The sequence below is a fragment of the Schistocerca gregaria genome, chromosome 5 (assembly GCF_023897955.1).
Source record: "Schistocerca gregaria isolate iqSchGreg1 chromosome 5, iqSchGreg1.2, whole genome shotgun sequence".
Lineage (NCBI taxonomy): Eukaryota > Metazoa > Arthropoda > Insecta > Orthoptera > Acrididae > Schistocerca > Schistocerca gregaria.
In genome coordinates, this window is record NC_064924.1 from 415,938,481 (window position 1) to 415,956,823 (window position 18,343).

Here is an 18,343-nt window from a genome sequence, read left to right on the forward strand (position 1 = left end):
TTACAAAAAAATTACAAATAAGATGATTTTTAATTTCACATTTCTCACTGAGGGCAATTTTGTTGAAGTGTTACTAAAGAATAAAAATTATCAAAGCCAATAAATGTCAATTATTTTACTAAACCAGTATGTATGTTACAGCTGCTTATACAAAGTTCTCAAAGTGTTTTATTTCTTGATTATATACAGCACACAAATAAGGATCAAAAGTGATTCTACTTGCCTTGGCATTAATTATCTTCTTAAGCTTTATCTTGGTAACAAACAGTATTGTATGAAGAAACTCACAGATTCAATACGAAACAACTACCATTAGCAGATCGAAGCACATAATTTCAACAACTCTTGAATGAGATTTTCACTCTGCAGCGGAGTGTGCGCTGATATGAAACTTCCAGGCAGGAAGTTTCATATCAGCGCACACTCCGCTGCAGAGTGAAAACCTCATTCTGGAAACATCCCCCAGGCTGTGGCTAAGCCATGTCTCCGCAATATCCTTTCTGTCAGGAGTGCTAGTTCTGCTTGGTTCGCAGGAGAGCTTCTGTAAAGTTTGGAAGGTAGGAGACGGATACTGGCAGAAGTAAAGCTTTGAGTACCGGGCGTGAGTCGTGCTTCGGTAGCTCAGATGGTAGAGCACTTGCCCGCGAAAGTCAAAGGTCCCGAGTTCGAGTCTCGGTCGGGCACACAGTTTTAATCTGCCAGGAAGTTTCAACAACTCTTGTTATAATCAGGGACAAACACAGTAAACAATTGTGTATCAATCTGTATCTTATTGCAGATTGAGCAGAAACCTAGCTACACCTGCAATAAAATACAGATTGATATGTGGCTATTTACTGTGTTTATCCCTGATTATATCATTACACAGTTGCTGAGCATAACCATTCCTGATGATCTTCCTAGTTACTAAATGAACATCTTTTCCTTTCATCACATTTAGATAAATTTGAAGAAATTTTCCACCTACATATATATTGAAGAAGTTGCTTATTCATCTTCTATAGGGCAGATAAGTAAATAACTAACAGATCTCTCTTCTGACCATATGGACTAACTTTTCCAACTAAGTTAATGTTCCATATCAAAGAGGCAACAGTTTCAGTGTTTGATTACTTTAACTTTATGTAGTAACTTATAATGTTAAATCAGTATAAGAAACATGGAAAATATTACCCAATGCAGGAAAAGAAAGTATGAAACTAAGAAACTGTGCACATGTAATTAAAAAACTGCATATTCAACTTTGGCATTCATAATGATTAGCCAGTACTTACCTTCAGTGGGCTAAATTCCAGTACTGCCGATAGTCACACCTGGAAGTATAAGAAAGGTATCGTATCTTTCAGAACTATCAGTTTCTTCCTCAGTCAGAAATGAATGGGAGTGGTTAGAAATGAGAGGCAAGTCACTCGGCCCTCTGGATTAGAGGGACCCACCGCTCCCAAGAGGGAGGTACTTCTCATACTGTAATCTCCCTGTAACTTTCCACAAATTAACCCTCTTATCTCTCTGAGAGAAGAACTAATAGTTCAGAGAGCAAAAATAATTTCCTTATACTATGATGTGTGCGTATTTACAGTACTGAATTTCACACCTCCCCACTAACCACCCCCCCCCCTCCTCCCCCCACCACAACACTGAAGGTATGTGCTGGCCAGCCCCTTTTCTTGGTAACAAAACAATAACTTGGAAGAACTCCGCATCCTTCCAACACATTTTTTCATATGATGCACATTTTTCAAGGTATTTAGTTGTTTGGAGTTAAAAAAAATACTAACACCACTTTGTGCATTTTATGAGCCCTCTTATCAAGGGTAACAGTCACCTTCAACCAGCACCATCGTCGCTACTGCAGCTTACCCCACTGCTCACTACTATCCTTGTCATGTGAGTTAGTTTGTGTATTGCACTGCAACCCTCACCATCAGTCTTTAAATTTGAACCGTGATTGGTTGCTTTAAGTTTATTCTAGCATTGCCATGCTCGACTGCTGCTCGTTGCGCAGTTTCTCAGGAGATTACATCTGCTTCTGCTTTTCCAGCTACATCCATGCTCTGCAAAGTACTATGAAGTGCATGGCAGAGAATACTTCCCACTGTACCACATACTAAGGTATGGACCGTGGGAAAAGTAACTTCTTAAATGCCACTATGCAAACTGTAATTAAATTAATCTTATCCTCGCAATGGCTGCATGAGCGAGATGTAGTATATTCCTAGAGTCTTCACTTACACTGCAGAGCTGAGGAAACTGGTACACCTGCCTAATATTGTATACGGCCCCCTATGAGCACGCAGAAATGCAGAAACACGACATGGTGTGGACTCGACTAATGTCTGAAGTAGTGCTGGAGGGAACTGACACCATGAATTCTGCAGGGCTGTCCATAAATCCGTGAGAGTACGATGGGGTGGAGGTCTCTTGTGAACAGCATGTTGCAAGGCATCCAAGATACGCTCAATAATGTTCATGTCTGGGGAGTTTCATGGCCACCAGAAGAGTTTAAACTCAGAAGATTGTTTCAGGAGCCACTCTGTAGCAATTCTGGTCATGTTGGGTGTCACATTGCCCTGTTGGAATTGCCCAAGTCCGTTGGAATGCAGAATGGACATGAATGGATGCATGTGATGAGACAGGATTCTTATGTACATGTCACCTGTCAGAGTCGTATCTAAATGTCTAACGGGTCCCTTATCACTCTTGCTGCACACACCCCGTGCCATTAGAGACCCTCAGTCGTTTGCTGACATGTAAGGGTCCATGGATTCATAAAGTTGTCTCCATACTGTACATGCCCGTTCGCTCGACACAATTTGTAACGAGACTCGTCCGACAGGGCAACATGTTTCTGGTTATAAATAGTCCAATGTCGGTGTTGATGGGCCCAGGCAAGGCATAAAGCTTTTTGTTATGCAGTCATCGAGGGTACACGAGTGGGCGTTCAGCTCCGAAAGTCCATATTGATGACGTTTCGTTAAATAGTTCACATGCCGAGACTTGTTGATGGCTTAGTATTGAAATCTGCAGCAATTTGCAGAAGGGTTGCACTTCCGTTACACTGAATGGTTCTCTTCAGTCATCATTGGCCCTGTTCTAGAAGGATCTTGTTCCAGCGACAGCGATGTCAGAGTTCTGATGTTTTAACAGATTGCTGATATTCACAATACACTCATGAAATGGTTGTATGGGAAAATCCCCACTTCATCGCTGTCTCAGAGATTCTGTGTCCCTTCGCTCATGCACCAACTATAACACCATATTCAAACTCACTTAAATCTTCATAACCTGCCATTGTAGCAGCAGGAACCGATCTAGCAACTGCACCAGAGACTTGTCTTATATAGGCGCTGCCGACTGCAGCACCACATCCTGCCTGTTTACATACTCTGTATTTGAATACACATACCTATATAAGTTTCTTTGGCACTTCAGTGAATACTGGTACTTTGAAGAGATAGTTTGCATCTCACTTAACAACATCCAACCAACCAAAAAACCATACACCGACAGTAATATCGTGAGGGATGTAAGCGACAATTTACAGAAACTTATTTCAGTGGGACCAGACACATACAGATCATAATAACCACTCCCTGATGAAGAATATTAGGTGCAGCAATTTTTGGATGTTAGCCACTGTTTCACTTAATTAATCATTTCCTTTTTTTTCTAATTAGAAGACAAAAAATCTACTCACCAAGCGAATGCAGAAAACGCACGTAACAGACTGTTGTGACTGGCAAGCTTTTGGGCAGAAGGGTTGAAGGGGTATGAAGAAGGGTGAAGGAAAAGGACTGGAGACGTCTAGGAAAATGGGTATTTTTGGGAAAGTCACCAACAACTGCGTGTCATGGGAGACCAAAATCTACCCCTTTTCCTAGACCTCTCCAGTCCTTTTCCTTCAACCTTCTTCCTTCCCCTTCAACCTTTAAGCCTGAAGAAGGAGCCACTGGCTCTGAAAGCTTGCCAATCACAACAATTTTTTATGTGAGTATTCTGCCGCCACTTGTTGAGTAGATTTTTTATCTATCCACTTAAATAATTTTATCACTAACTGATTGTTTTCATTGTTATATATTCTTTTTCTCATTACAACAACTGCAAAATCTACATGTGATAGTTGTAGTGTATGAAGTAAAAGTGGATAATAGCTGGCAAAGTATTGCATGGGAGTACGAAGGTCTACACATAGCTCTTTAACGGAAATAAAGCTAATAATATATAGTGAAATGGTCATACCTCAAGCTATTCTGGTTAAATAATATTTAAAATAAATTGGAAAAATTTGTTGCGACTTGAATGAGATTTTCACTCCGCAGCGGAGTGTGCGCTGATATGAAACTTTCTGGTAGATTAAAACTGTGTGCCGGTTCGAGACTCGAACTTGGGATCTTTGCCTTTCGTGGGAAAGTGCTCTACCAACTGAGCTACCCAGGCACGACTTACGCCCCGTCCAACTGCCAGAAAGTTTCATATCAGCGCACACTCCACTGCAGAGTGAAGATCTCATTCTGGAAACATCCCCCAGGCTGTGGCTAAGCCATGTCTCCACAATATCCTTTCTTTCAGGAGTGATAGTGCTGCAAGGTTCACAGGAGCGCTTCTGTTAAATTTGGAATGTAGGAGATGAGGTACTGGCAGAAGTAAAGCTGTGAGGACAGGGTGTGAGTCGTGCCTGGGTAGCTCAGTTGATAGAGCACTTGCCCACGAAAGGCAAAAGGTCCCGAGTTCGAGTCTCGGTCTGGCACACAGTTTTAATCTGCCAGAAAATTTCTTGTTGTGACTTTTTTTACATTAAATGAACAAACTATGTTTAAATACAAGTTTCTTCTAAATAATTATGAGTTTCTTATGTATTAAATGATGTGCACTTTCTGGATCTTCCGAACTTCCATTATTTTCAGTACCTCAAATTATTTTAATGCTGATACTTGCATGTATTTAATATATTTTATGTTATTTCATTTTAACAACTCAGTCATTACACCAGCCACACTGTACCCTAATTTAGTGTTGTCATTCACTGCATGTAAGCTTAGTTTCTATACAAGCTTTCTGTTGTTCTAATTTATAGCCCTTTTACTTCTCTCTTATTTTTATTACATCTGGTACTGTGTGGATGCACCGTGCTGTCATACATTTATATTGCTTTTCCTGTTGTTTATACTATTTTAATCCTGACTAAGCTTTTTATACTTAAACATTATTTTGGTTGTTGAAAGCTGAGTCTACGCATAGTTAGATGATATCGGTAGGCATCACTCTCATGCAGCACTTTAGCAGTCATCATTAAATTGCATAACTTTTGGATATATTTTTACAAACTATCCAATACCCGTTTTTAGTTTTATTTTTACTGTTATGCATTCTGTAACTTCGTCTTTTGGGCATTTTTGCTGAACATTTACACACGTGTGTTATTAATTTATTTTTAAACTTTTAGTTTTATTTTTTATCAGTCTTGTAAACCACACTTATGTAAGTGGATAGACCAGTCAGTCCTCGTTTTCTCATTTTCAGCTATTATCTCAGTTCCCCACCTCAATTGCTCCTACACACTGCTTCAGTTACTTATTTATTAATGTTTTCAGTTTTGTCCAGGTCCCTCCTTCTATGTTACTGCCTTCATTCCAGTCCCATTCATTTGTTTTGTATGGAAGTGATCCCTCATGACTGACTGGCCCAACTGCCCACATTTATGATTTCTTAATTATGGGGTCAATACCACTTTTCACAGCTTTACCTTTAATTCTGATACATCAACCTAGTAGTTCTTGTAAGCTAGTAGCTCCTCTACTTGATTCACAGTTGATGGCAACTGAAGGATAAGCTTTAGGCTTCGAAACCAGTCATGTAATAAATAAGAAAGGGGCATATATTTTTTTTCCCTTCTATGTGTGAGGAGGGGAGGGGAGGGGGGGTTCAGTTCTGTTGAAGTATAAGATGTTCATTCAGGTCCGTATCCCAAAATATCAGTAGCTATATTGTCATAAATTGCTCTAACATTTAGAATTGGAACACAACTTGTATCTACTAAAAGTTATGAAACAAATTAATGGAAATGAGGGCACTGCAGTACAAAAATTGTGATGCTTATTGATGCTGATGTAAATGGCTCCATGAGTCGCTCCTACTTAGCGCCTATAGACCGCACGTTAAGCAACATTCCATTTCAAATGCTTTCTTTCTACCACATGCCAATATATTATTTAATATTTCAAATCGGTCAGCATTGCTTAACTTACTTCTGTCAATAAAGAAAGAAATATATGGAGTTGGAAATGGAGAAAAGCTAATACAATAGTTTCTGTCTTCTGAGCTGATTACATCAGACTGCAACAAGAAGTGAAACCAGAACTATTTTCCTAAACTTTTCATATTTTCAGCACTTTCTTTAAGATCTTCATTGGGTGTTTCCAGTTTCGCTACTTTGAAAAAATGATTTAACTTGTGGTTGCAAAGTTATTTTTTGAGATGTTGGCTCCATGACAGTTCCTAAAAAGAGGCAATGAACATGCGAAATAATCGGTGTCAATATGCGGCATTGTAGGGCTAAAATAACCATAAATGCCATGTATTAAGGAAAAAGAATGAAAGTAGGCTAAGTAAGGAGATTTTCTAGAATGTGTTTTCTAGTGTGTGTTCTAAAAACTAAGAAATTACATAGAACAAAATGTTTAAAAATTCCAGACAGACAGACTTTGGTAATCCTCCAGAACAGGGGTTCCCAGACATTTTGCCACTGCGTACCATATGACTTTTTAGAAACTTGGGAGTACCATTATAGCTTGTTTACTTTATAACGCACAATGTGGTGTGGGAGGAATGAAGATGGGTGCAAAAGGCCGAGCAACAACTGCCGCAGGGGTGAGGAATGGTATGGGAATAATAATTTTCGCCATCTTGCACAGTGCTGAGAAGACACTAGTAGTTTTTGTGCCATGCCTACCAACTACTGTGTATGGTAGAAATGTGACACTCACAAATAATAAGTTTTCAAGGAAGCACTTTTTTTACAGTCATTCATGCAGACATGTGGTACTTATTTGTGGCAAATAATCCGAAATTAAATTATTCTGATACAAATATTCAATAAACCAGAAAGGACTAACATTTAACATATATTACAAATAATATAAACTAGTTGGGCAAGAAAGTAGTACACCGAACATTGAGTTTAGTACATTAGAGGGGGCAAAAAAAAAAAAAAAAAAAAAAAAAAAAAAAAAAAAAAAAAAAAAAAAAAAAAGGGGGGGGGGCTCAAATCAAACTTGGAGCACTAAATCAGCCTTCCAAATCAGTAATTAAACAGTTTTCAAATTTAGATTATTATGAAGGACCACCTGCGTCTTTCAGCTGGAAGCATGATGCTGTTTATCTTAAGTCAGAGCTTGATAATTCTGCTCAATTGAGCTTAACTTCACTCCCCAGTCCTCTTCAGCTTAAGGCTGTTTCTGTATTTATTTCTAAAGTACAATAACTAAGAAAACTCACTTTCACACATGTAGGTAGTAATAAATGGCACTAAAACTCGGATAAGAAGGAGAACCATATTCGTTTTTTGTGCCCATCCAAAAAGGTAGCAGAGTTTTCTTTTTGCATGCACTTTGCATTGTACTGTTGCTAGTCACATAGATGAAATTTCTTTCGTGAATACTTCTTCCTCAAAATGGATTTCTTATCCAGTTATATTTTGTGCAATTTTTGGAAATGGCTTTTCTTAACTTCTTTGAAGAACATCTAAATGTGTAATAATGTCTCGAATAAAATCTTCTATGGGAGCTAGTTTACTGTTTTACAAAAATAATATATGAGTAGGTAATGCAAAAAACTTGCTGTTCAGTACTTGTGAACTAATAACAGTCAACTTTATCTTGAAAGGTGTTATTTTGTTATGTGCTAAGAAAGTTGTCATGCCGTCTCCTTGCAGACCCGTATTTAAAAAATGAACCGTGTCAAAGATACCAGGGAAACAGAATTGGAAGGAAAATCAGCATTGACTGTTTTTTGTTGTTTTATTGTCAGCAAAATCGATTTTCGGTCACTTAGTGACCATCCTCAGAGCTGTAATATACAATTAAAATTGGTAGGCACTAGTATCAAGCTATAACCTCAAGTTCTAAACTTGTGACTATAGCTGAGTGACCGAAAATCGATTTTGCTGACAATGCTGCTGTTGTTGGTGTTGTTGTTGTTTTGGTCTTCATTCCTGAGACTGGTTTGATGCAACTCTCCATTGTACTCTATCCTGTGCAAGCTTCTTTATCTCCTAGTACCTACTGCAGTCTACATCCTTCTGAATCTGCTTAGTGTATTCATCTCTTTGTCACCCTCTACGATTTTTACCCTCCATGCTGCCCTCCAGTACTACATTGCATTGATGATCCCATGATGCCTCAGCACACGTCCTACCAACCAAGCCCTTCTTCTAGTCAAGTTGTGCCACGAACTCCACTTCTCCCCAATCCTATTCAGTACCTCCTCATTAGTTATGTGATCTACCCATCTAATATTCAGCATTCTTCTGTAACACCACATTTGAAAGCTTCTATTCTCCTCTTGTCCAAACTATTTACCGTCCATGTTTCACTTCCATACAAGGCTACACTCCATACAAATACTTTCACAAACGGCTTCCTGACACTTAAATCTATACTCGATGTTAACAAATTTCTCTTCTTCAGAAACGTTTTTCCTTGCCATTGCCAGTCTACATTTTATATCCTCTCTACTTTGACCATCACCAGTTACTTTGCTCCCTAAATACCAAAACTCCTTTACTACTTTTAATGTCTCATTTCCTAATCTAAATCCCTCAGCATCACCCAACTTAATTCGTCTACATTCCATTATCCTCATTTAGCTTTTGTTGATGTTCATCTTATACCCTCATTTCAAGACACTGTCCATTCCTTTCAACTGCTCTTCCAAGTCCTTTGCTGTCTCTGACAGAATTACAATGTCATCGGCGAACCTAAAAGTTTTTATTTCTTCTACATGGATTTTAATACCTACTCCAAATTTTTCTTTTGTTTCCTTTACTGCTTGCTCAATATACAGATTGAATAACACTGGGGAGACGCTACAACCCTGTCTCACTCCCTTCCCACCCACTGCTTCCCTTTCATGTCCCTCGACTCTTATAACTGCCATTTGCTTTCTGCACAAATTGTAAATAGCCTTATGCTCCCTGTATTTTATCCCTACCACCTTCAGAATTTGAAAGAGTATTCCAGTCAACATTGTCAAAAGCTTTCTCTAAGTCTACAAATGATATGAACGTAGGTTTGCCTTTCATTAGTCTAGCTTCTAAGATAAGTCGTAAGGTCAATATTGCCTCACGTGTTCCAGTATTTCTACGGAATCCAAACAGATCTTCCCCAAGGTCAGCTTCTAGCAGTTTTTCGATTCGTCTGTAAAGTATTCGCGTTATTATTTTGCAGCTGTGACTTATTAAACTAATAGTTCAGTAATTTTCACATCTGTCAACACCTACTTTCTTTGGGATTGGAATTATTATATTCTTCTTGAAGTCTGAGGGACTGTCTCATACATCCTGCTCACCAGGTGGTAGAGTTTTGTCAGGACTGGTTCTCCCAAGGCCGTCAGTAGCTCTAATTGAATGTTGTCTACTGCCGGGGCCTTGTTTCGACTCAGGTCTTTCAGTGCTCTGGCAAACTCTTCACGCAGTATCTTATCTCCCATTTCGGCTTCATCTACATCCTCTTCCGTTTCCATAACATTGTCCTCAAGAACATCGCCCCTGTACTGACACTCTATATACTCCTTCCGCCTTTCTGCTTTCCCTTCTTTGCTTAGAACTAAGTTTTTCATCTGAGCTCTTGATAATCATGCAAGTGGTTCTCTTTTCTCCAAAGATCTCTTTAATTTTTCTGTAGGCAGTATCTACCTTACCCCTAGTGAGATAAGCCTCTACATCCTTACATTTGTCCTGTAGCCATCCATGCTTAGCCATTTTGCACTTCCTGTCGATCTCATTTTTGAGACGTTTGTATTCCTTTTTGCCTGCTTCATTTACTGCATTTTTGTATTTTCTCGTTTCATCAATAAAATTCAATATTTCTTCTGTTACCCTTGGATTTCTACCAGCCCTCATCTTTTTACCCACTTGATACTCTGCTGCCTTCACTACTTCATCCCTCAATGCTACCCATTCTTCTTCTACTGTATTTCTTTCCTCCATTCCTGTCAATTGTTCCCTTATGCTCTCCCTGAAACTCTATACAACCTCTGGTTCTTTCAGTTTATCCAGGTCCCATCTGCTTAAATTCCCACCTTTTTGCAGTTTCTTCAGTTTTAATCTACAGTTCATAACGAATAGATTGTGATCGGAGTCCACATCTGCCCCTGGAAATGTCTTACAATTTAAAATCAGGTTCCTAAATCTCTGTCTTACCATTATATAATCTATCTGAAACCTTCTAGTATCTCCAGGCTTCTTCCATGTATACAACCTTCTTTCATGATTCTTAAACCAAGTGTTAGCTATGATTAAGTTATGCTCTGTGCAAAATTCTACCAGGCGGCTTCCTCTTTCATTTCTTAGCCCCAATCCTTTCTTAGCCCCAATCCATATTCACCTACTATGTTTCCTTCCCTCCCTTTTCCTACTGTTGAATTCCAGTCACCCGTGACTATCAAATTTTCGTCTCCCTTTACTGACTGAATAATTTCTTTTACCTCATCATACATTTCTTCAATTTCTTCGTCATCTGCAGGGCTAGTTGGCATATAAACTTTTACTACTGTAGTATGCGTGGGCTTCGTGTCTATCTTGGCCACAATAATGCGTTCACTATGCTGTTTGTAGTAGCTTACCCGCATTCCTTTTTTTTTTATTCATTATTAAACCTAGTCCTGCATTACCGCTATTTGATTTTGTATTTATAACCCTGTATTCACCTGACCGATAGTCTTGTTCCTCCTGCCACCGAATTTCACTAATTCCCACTATATCTAACTTTAACCTATCCATTTCCCTTTTTAAATTTTCTAACCTACCTGCCCGATGAAGTGATCTGACATTCCACGCTCCGATCTGTAGAACACCTGTTTTCTTTCTCCTGATAACGACATCCTCTTGAGTAGTCCTCGCCCAGAGATCCCAATGGGGGACTATTTTACCTCCGGAATATTTTACCCAAGAGGATGCCATCATCATTTATTTAATCATACAGTAAAGCTGCATGCCCTCAGAAAAAATTACGACTGTAGTTTCCCCTTGTTTTCAGCCGTTCGCTGTACCAAAACAGGAAGGCCGTTTTGGTTAGTGTTACGGGGCCAGATCAGTCAATCATCCAGACTATTGCCCCTGCTACTACTGAAAAAGCTGCTGCCCTTTTTCAGGAACCACACGTTCGTCTGGCCTCTCAACAGACACCCCTCTGTTGTGGTTGCACCTATGGTACAGCTATCTGTATCACTGAGGCTCGCAAGCCTCCCCACCAATGGCAAGGTCCATGGTTCATGGGGGAGAGGGGTCACTGACAATAAAACAACAAAATACGGCCAATGCTGATTTTCCTTCCAATTTTATCCACGATTTGGTCATGGTGCACACAATACACCATGGAGTCGCCAATCAGGGAAAAAGGTCGTTATCAATAACTTCTGATTATCAATGAAAAATTCTTCATATAATATACCAGTGTTTTCATAACTGAGAAACATAAAAACCTTGGACCTCAGTTGAAATATTCCGTTTAAAATCTTTCTGGAAGAGAGCCATCTTACTTCAGTACGTAGGAGCCATATCTCCACATAATAGTATGAATAACTCTGAGTTTAGAGCCCCTGCCTTGTTGCAGTTTATAACCTTTACAGGGTCTGTTAAAACAGTATCAAGAGTTCTGGGGCTTCGCTCATATACTTGGCAGCCAATACGTATTATACAGTGTGTGCTTCAACAGTGTGGTGCAACTTTCTTCACTTTTGCTCTCAGCCCCATTAAGTGACTATACATTGCCTTGGACCTGTCTGTACAAACACCAACATTTTTTTCCGAGGAATAACTACATTAAAAAAATAAAAGTTCAATCTGAAAATGTTTATTGACTTAAGTGGTTTGGAAATTAAAACTCTTCTCTCATATCTTCATGAGGGTCAGAATGTACAATAACAAGTTACTGCGCCATATTTGTGACATCTATACTGTAGTCCATTTGGCGAGTGAACTAAATCCACTCTTTTAGTTGCATTAACTATGTTTCTTCAATATTAGAAGACATGTCTTCAGTTCACCTTACTGCTGGATAATGGAACTTCTTTCCTGTTCCAGACTCAAGCATTCTCCATACAATGATACCATCATTTGGTAAATTGAAAATTGTGATTCAGATGTGGTGACTTCTGCTTCTACAATTCTATTTTGAAGTTATTTAGCTTTAAATGAAAAGGTTTGATGGCCATGTCGTAACCTTGCAGCATCTTACTTTGTACACCCTGCGAATTCATCAATGTAATTCTAAAGTTTTCGTGATGCTTACACTGTGCTTGCCAATCTATATGAGCTGACACTAATTGTAAGCGGCACTGCATTAGACATTACACAGTGAACTACTTGAACTTGACTGTTTCATTAATTTAATCTCATTTCACATTCACAGCTACACTTAAGTACCAGAAGTGAACATGAACACAGCCCCGAAGAGCCTTTACGAAACCTTATCACCTCACATCACAGCAAGTCATCAGAACATAACACAAGCTGCAAATCTGAACACTGTGGCAAATTTCTACCTGTAACATTCCACTGAATATGCTGTACTGCTATGGCTTATGGCAGAAAACCAGATCTGCCACACTTTATTTATGTGATTTTGGCGTCTTCAACAGTTTTCAGTTTGATTCAACATTATCATCAATTTTTGCTGTTTTCCAGATCAACATAATCTGGAATGCTATCAAAACTGCTTATTTTAAAGCATAATTTGTAGCTGTGGCATGTCAAGGGAGGGTGGGCTGTCCTTTAGAACCAGTACCCAAATGAAATATAAATCAAAAGAAAAATTATTTATTTGGTATGCCAAACTATAGTTATGGCTATTCTTCATCCCTATAATTGAGTAATGAAACATTTTCCATTTGATTAGAAAGATTATTCTATACATTACAGTATGTATAAAGTCACATTTCCACTGTTGACGTGTTGTTCCCCAATGGGTCTTCTAGAGCATCAAACTTATTTTTAATCCATTTAGAAGGCCCTACAAACAGACTATTTATGGTTTAATTAAATCGTAATCCCCTAACCTTAGTACTGAATGGGACACACGAAAGCTACATTTATTGTCATGTAAAGCTAGCATGATTAAATTAACACAATTATTTAGTAACACTACATTCCTCCAAAATATAAGTAAAAAGAACTTACTGTGAAATATCACCTCAGATGAACTGGCCAACCAACACATCCGTCATGCTAAGTTGTACAATTCTGCTCTTGCTATCAGTGTGGAGAAATGTTTTAGGAGTTCCACAGACTCTACTTTTATTTGTAAACAAATATGTGCTTGGTGATTGGACAATAACCCTAGGATGCAACCACCACTTTACAATTCCCATTTTTATATAATGGAGTTGGGATGTTTCAAGACAAGTCACGTCACATGAGCTAAACAAAATAAGTGGCATAAAAAACACATTACATCACGGACAACTGATAGTTTTCCACTCAATATAGGAATAAAAACTCTGTACCCCAGTTTCTGGGGAGGGGGGAGGAGGAGGGGGGGGGGGGGAGCACAAGTGTCCTCTACTGCCTCCCCTTGTAGGTGCCTATGGGTTTACTGTTGTTACATCATTAAAATATTAAAAGTGTTCTACCTTTTGGTAATCACTATCATGACTAAACCTTTTTTTATTATTTATCTTAGATGCCATAGCTCCACTCTACAGATATCAACAGAAGTTGATATTCGTTGGTGTTGTGGTAAGCTTTGACCTCAGTGGAGAGAGAGGTGCGAAGAAAGCAGGGAATGTACCTGTATGCTACACAATGATGCTGATTTAGACACACATGTATGCAGTTAATCAGTGGCTCTGGTATTAATTAAACAAGATATTAGGGTTTTGTGGAAGCATATGACAGTAGTTCATGTTGAAACACATTCGTTATACTATTTATTTTTTAGTTGACACATGCAAAATGAATTTGCCCCACTACTATAATGCTGCCACTGTTAGATCACTAGAGTTGGCAGCAGTCAAAACAGAAAGACGGTCACCATGAAATGTTCCAATAAGTAGAGCACCAAAGCTCAACTTGGCATTGCAATTTAATAGACACCATGGCACATCTCACTGCTGCCAAACTTTGCAATTTAACACTCATGACAGTAATTTAACCTCATATCCCTTATAATCAATAATTGCCATATTTTAACATGAGAAACTTTAAATAAACACAAAATGGATGCAGGTTGGACCACCTCAATATCTATGCCCCTGCTGACAATTGAAGGAGTTTTTATTCTATTAACATTTGTAATGGTCCCAGATAATTTCTGAGCTGTTGAAAGTATCTGCAGTGCGGACAAGCTACATTCAAAGGATGTACCCATACCACCACCTCTATCTCGTTTTCAATAATCACATTTTTGTCATGAATGATCCACTATTACTGCCATCAGACATTCAACAGAACATAGTTTCTGCTTCACACACTGCAGTAATCCACTTAAATAGCACTATAAACAGCGACAGGATAAAGGATGTCAATGGGGAACAAAAGCAGCAGCAAGCAGCGATGTCCCAGCAGCTAGGCTCCAGTGTAAACCTACCCTAAGAACTGCAATGTGCATATGTGCTGCAATCTTATATGCCTCCCAAAAAGAAATCTTCCTATTACAATATAGAAACCATCTCACCTTACAAACACATCAGGATGAGCAAAATAATCAGCATACATCTCCAGCAGGGATCGCCTCTCAAGGATAAATGTGGGTAAAGCAACTTTGGTAAGGTCCATACCAATCTTCACTTGGGATAGCAGATGTGCAACAACAGACCCATGATTCTCCATTGACCCAACTGAAGAAAAGAAGCAGACACATCGTATCAATAAAATATTTACAACACATTCTTGTTTAGCAGGTAAAGAAAAGTATAATTGACATGCAACAGAAAAATAATAAATTTATCTTTTTCCATTCTTATTATTCTTCTTTACCTCCACTGATGCATCCCTGATCCACTGATGAAGCTGTTAGGAAGAATCCATGAAAAGTGCCTTGCATTATTCCTTCACAGAAATAAACTACTTCTGTTGGGATGGCATAAAGCATCATTTCCACAGGAGATAATGCGAGTTTACGGTATGAACATGCATTTTGATTTGAACGGACCTGTATTTACAGTATGGACAATGAGAATCTGAGTAGCTTGGACAGAAGTTCCAACTCACACAAAAGATTACAAGAGAATTCCTGAGTGTGGGTGTTAAATGTGTTACAGAGTTCTGGAGAGAAGCACAGAATAGAGAACAAATTTTAAGCTCACAATCTGGCTTAGAATACATAGGTGGTATTTCATTTTGCAATACTGCAGGACAGAATGTCTTTGAGTGTACTGGATATATAGGATCACGGTATTTGCTATTAGGAAAGCTGAAAGTGCTGCTATTTCATAAAATGTTCTCTGTTGTGCCACTCAAAGTGGACAAAGTTACATAACACTGAAGCAGGTACATGGGGATCACAGCTGGGCTAGTCTGTGGGGCTTGGCCATCTGGCACTAATGCGCCTTCACTGATGCACAGATGGAACTCTCACCACGAGTGACTGACGTGGAAATTCTATCATCACACTTATAAACATTTAATGCATACAACATGTAATGCACACAACACAGCATGCAAAACTAGGTCACATTATTTTCAACTTACACATCCTTATTTAATATCAAAAATACCCAGACTATGCATGTCTTAAGTTAATAATAGGATATTCATGTTCAGATAATATTTTGTGAGGATCTATTCATTTACAATACATAGTGTTTCATATCATACTGATCCACATTTAAGTGCAATCTGATGTGACACTCATCATACTGATGCTGGTCAATTGATCCAAAAGCTATATCAAATTGAAAAGTAAGGCACATCACTAGGATAGAGTGGCAAGATAAGGAAGAGACAACAGTGTCAACAAAAAAGAAGCAAGCTAAAGTGAGGGTAATGCATATAAACAAGACTTTGGTATTCAGACTGGAGAGCAGCTCTGAGTCGAAAGGTGAATTACTCTGCCTTCAGAACACAAGTCCATAAAGTTTGCACGATTTTGATTTCTTGGTGGCAAGTGACCAATAGTGGAAGTGACTTTTCAAGATTCCAGTTCATATTATGACTTAGAACTTTTTCCACATGTGAGACCATAGAGGAACTTAAAAAGTTTTTGTAGAGAGTTGTGTTGTGTTGATTTACAATGTGGAATTAACAGTCCAACCAATTATTTGTTAATTGCGAGGTCGATTCTTAGTCTGCCTGCTAGAGTTGCTGAGATAACTAATGCCACAACAGTAGAGTTTTTCTAATGAATAAAATATTTTAAAGTAGCCTTTGTGTTGCCTAGCTATTCTGTTATAATCAACTCCAGCTACATTCATTTATTTACACTGCAGTTAACAAGTCTGTACAGAACTACACTTGTAATTTCGTTTTAAAAATAATAATAATAATAATAATAATAATAATAATAATAATAGGAATTGTTTCGCAGTCATTTACAGTCTGGACAACAACTGATGGGCCGAAGTTAATTCATGTAAATTTAATCAGATTCCCCTTATAAGATATGTTTACTGAGACCGGGTAATAATTAAAGGAACTCCAAATCTAAGTAGGCTACGTGTTTCCACTGTCTTTTCACCCTGAAAGAAATCTTCAAAAGCACTTTTTCCAGTTCCTAATGGTGTTGTCTACATCTGTATGTTTTTGTAAATCATATTCCTAAGCAGGTAGATTTTGCATCCTTCACTAAGTGGTGTCAGATGATAGACTGGTGTATACAGAAAACTGAAGTAACATACAATGACAGTACGTAGCAAAATATTTATGGAAAAAGAAGAAACTGCGTAACTTTTCCAAAACTCTCATCATATTTTATAACCTACATGCTTTTCCCAGTTCACAGCTAGTTTTTCTTACAAAAATGGGTGTGGCTTATGTCTCTCAATATAGAACAGCCATCTTTTGGTGTTGATGTATGCATAATATCTCTCTTACAGGCATAACATTTGGAACTACATCCACTGAACTAAGGTCGTGCAGTAAGGCATCTGATACTGAGAATGAGTAAGACAAATAAACATTTTTAATTGCATTAATACCACAAACAGAGACAGCTTACCAAACTTTTTTTATCTTAAATTTTATAGAGTGCATGCTTTTCATGCAATCAAGTCAACATGGCAGTTCACTCACACCATGAGGTGATATGGGAAATTTGTAAACTAAACACTGATAACATCCTGGAAAATATGGGCTGAATTCAAAGCCACCAGCTAAACCATTTAAATTAAGTACATTTGCCAATTTTTGGTGCACTGACAGTTGCATTAGATTTTGGTGTACAGCTACAGAAACTCCATTTCTTCAGTTGATATTTTGACTGTATACATTTTGGCCATTTTCTGTGTGAGCTGACAGGCTGAGGCTACAAAACATGCGTTGGCATTTGACATTCGATCATTTGATGGGAAATGTAATTAAGGTATGTTGAAACTGAATAAATGCTGCAAATCAGTCTGCTGTAGGTGAGTGATTGTCTTTCCTTATATTACATATTGTTCCATCCATGAATTTCCATTAATGCTACATAATCCAAAAACAGCTGTTACTGACTACCCCATCTATCTTAAAAAAAATCACAGCATGTGTATAAAAACAGTAAGAGCCCAGGGAAGGATCAAATTACGATACAAATCTAAAAGGCAGGAGAAGACAGCTTGTGCCTGTAAGTTCATGAGATCACTGAAATAGTTTGTATACAACAAATACTACCAAATGAATGGAAAGTGACAATGATCTGCCCCATCCACATGTAAGAAATAGATAAAATTACTTGTTGACAACTATAGATGCATCGCATAAAACTCTGCTACAAGATAATCTCAAAATGTATTGTGCATCAGATGAAAACCCAAACGGAAGTAGTGATTGGAGAATATTAAGGTGGTTTCAAACTTGAAGAATCAACCATAAATCATATCTCTGTTCTACAACTGGTATGTGGAAGACATATGAATACAACCAGAAAGTGCATATACTTTCTGTAAACTTTCAGAAGCCATACAACACCATACACTGAAATAGTTTGATTAA

At 38.2% G+C, this 18,343-nt stretch overlaps 1 protein-coding gene across 4 annotated transcripts in view; it reads right to left on the reverse strand.

Moving 5' to 3' along the window:
- Nucleotides 1-18,343, reverse strand: part of LOC126272399 (oxysterol-binding protein-related protein 9) — a 480,270-nt gene that overhangs the window by 55,892 nt on the left and 406,035 nt on the right. For all 4 annotated transcript variants that reach the window (XM_049975226.1, XM_049975225.1, XM_049975222.1 and 1 more), the window contains one exon: nucleotides 14,889-15,051. In XM_049975226.1, the coding sequence (XP_049831183.1) occupies nucleotides 14,889-15,051 (163 nt within the window). The remainder of the gene's footprint in view (nucleotides 1-14,888; nucleotides 15,052-18,343) is intronic.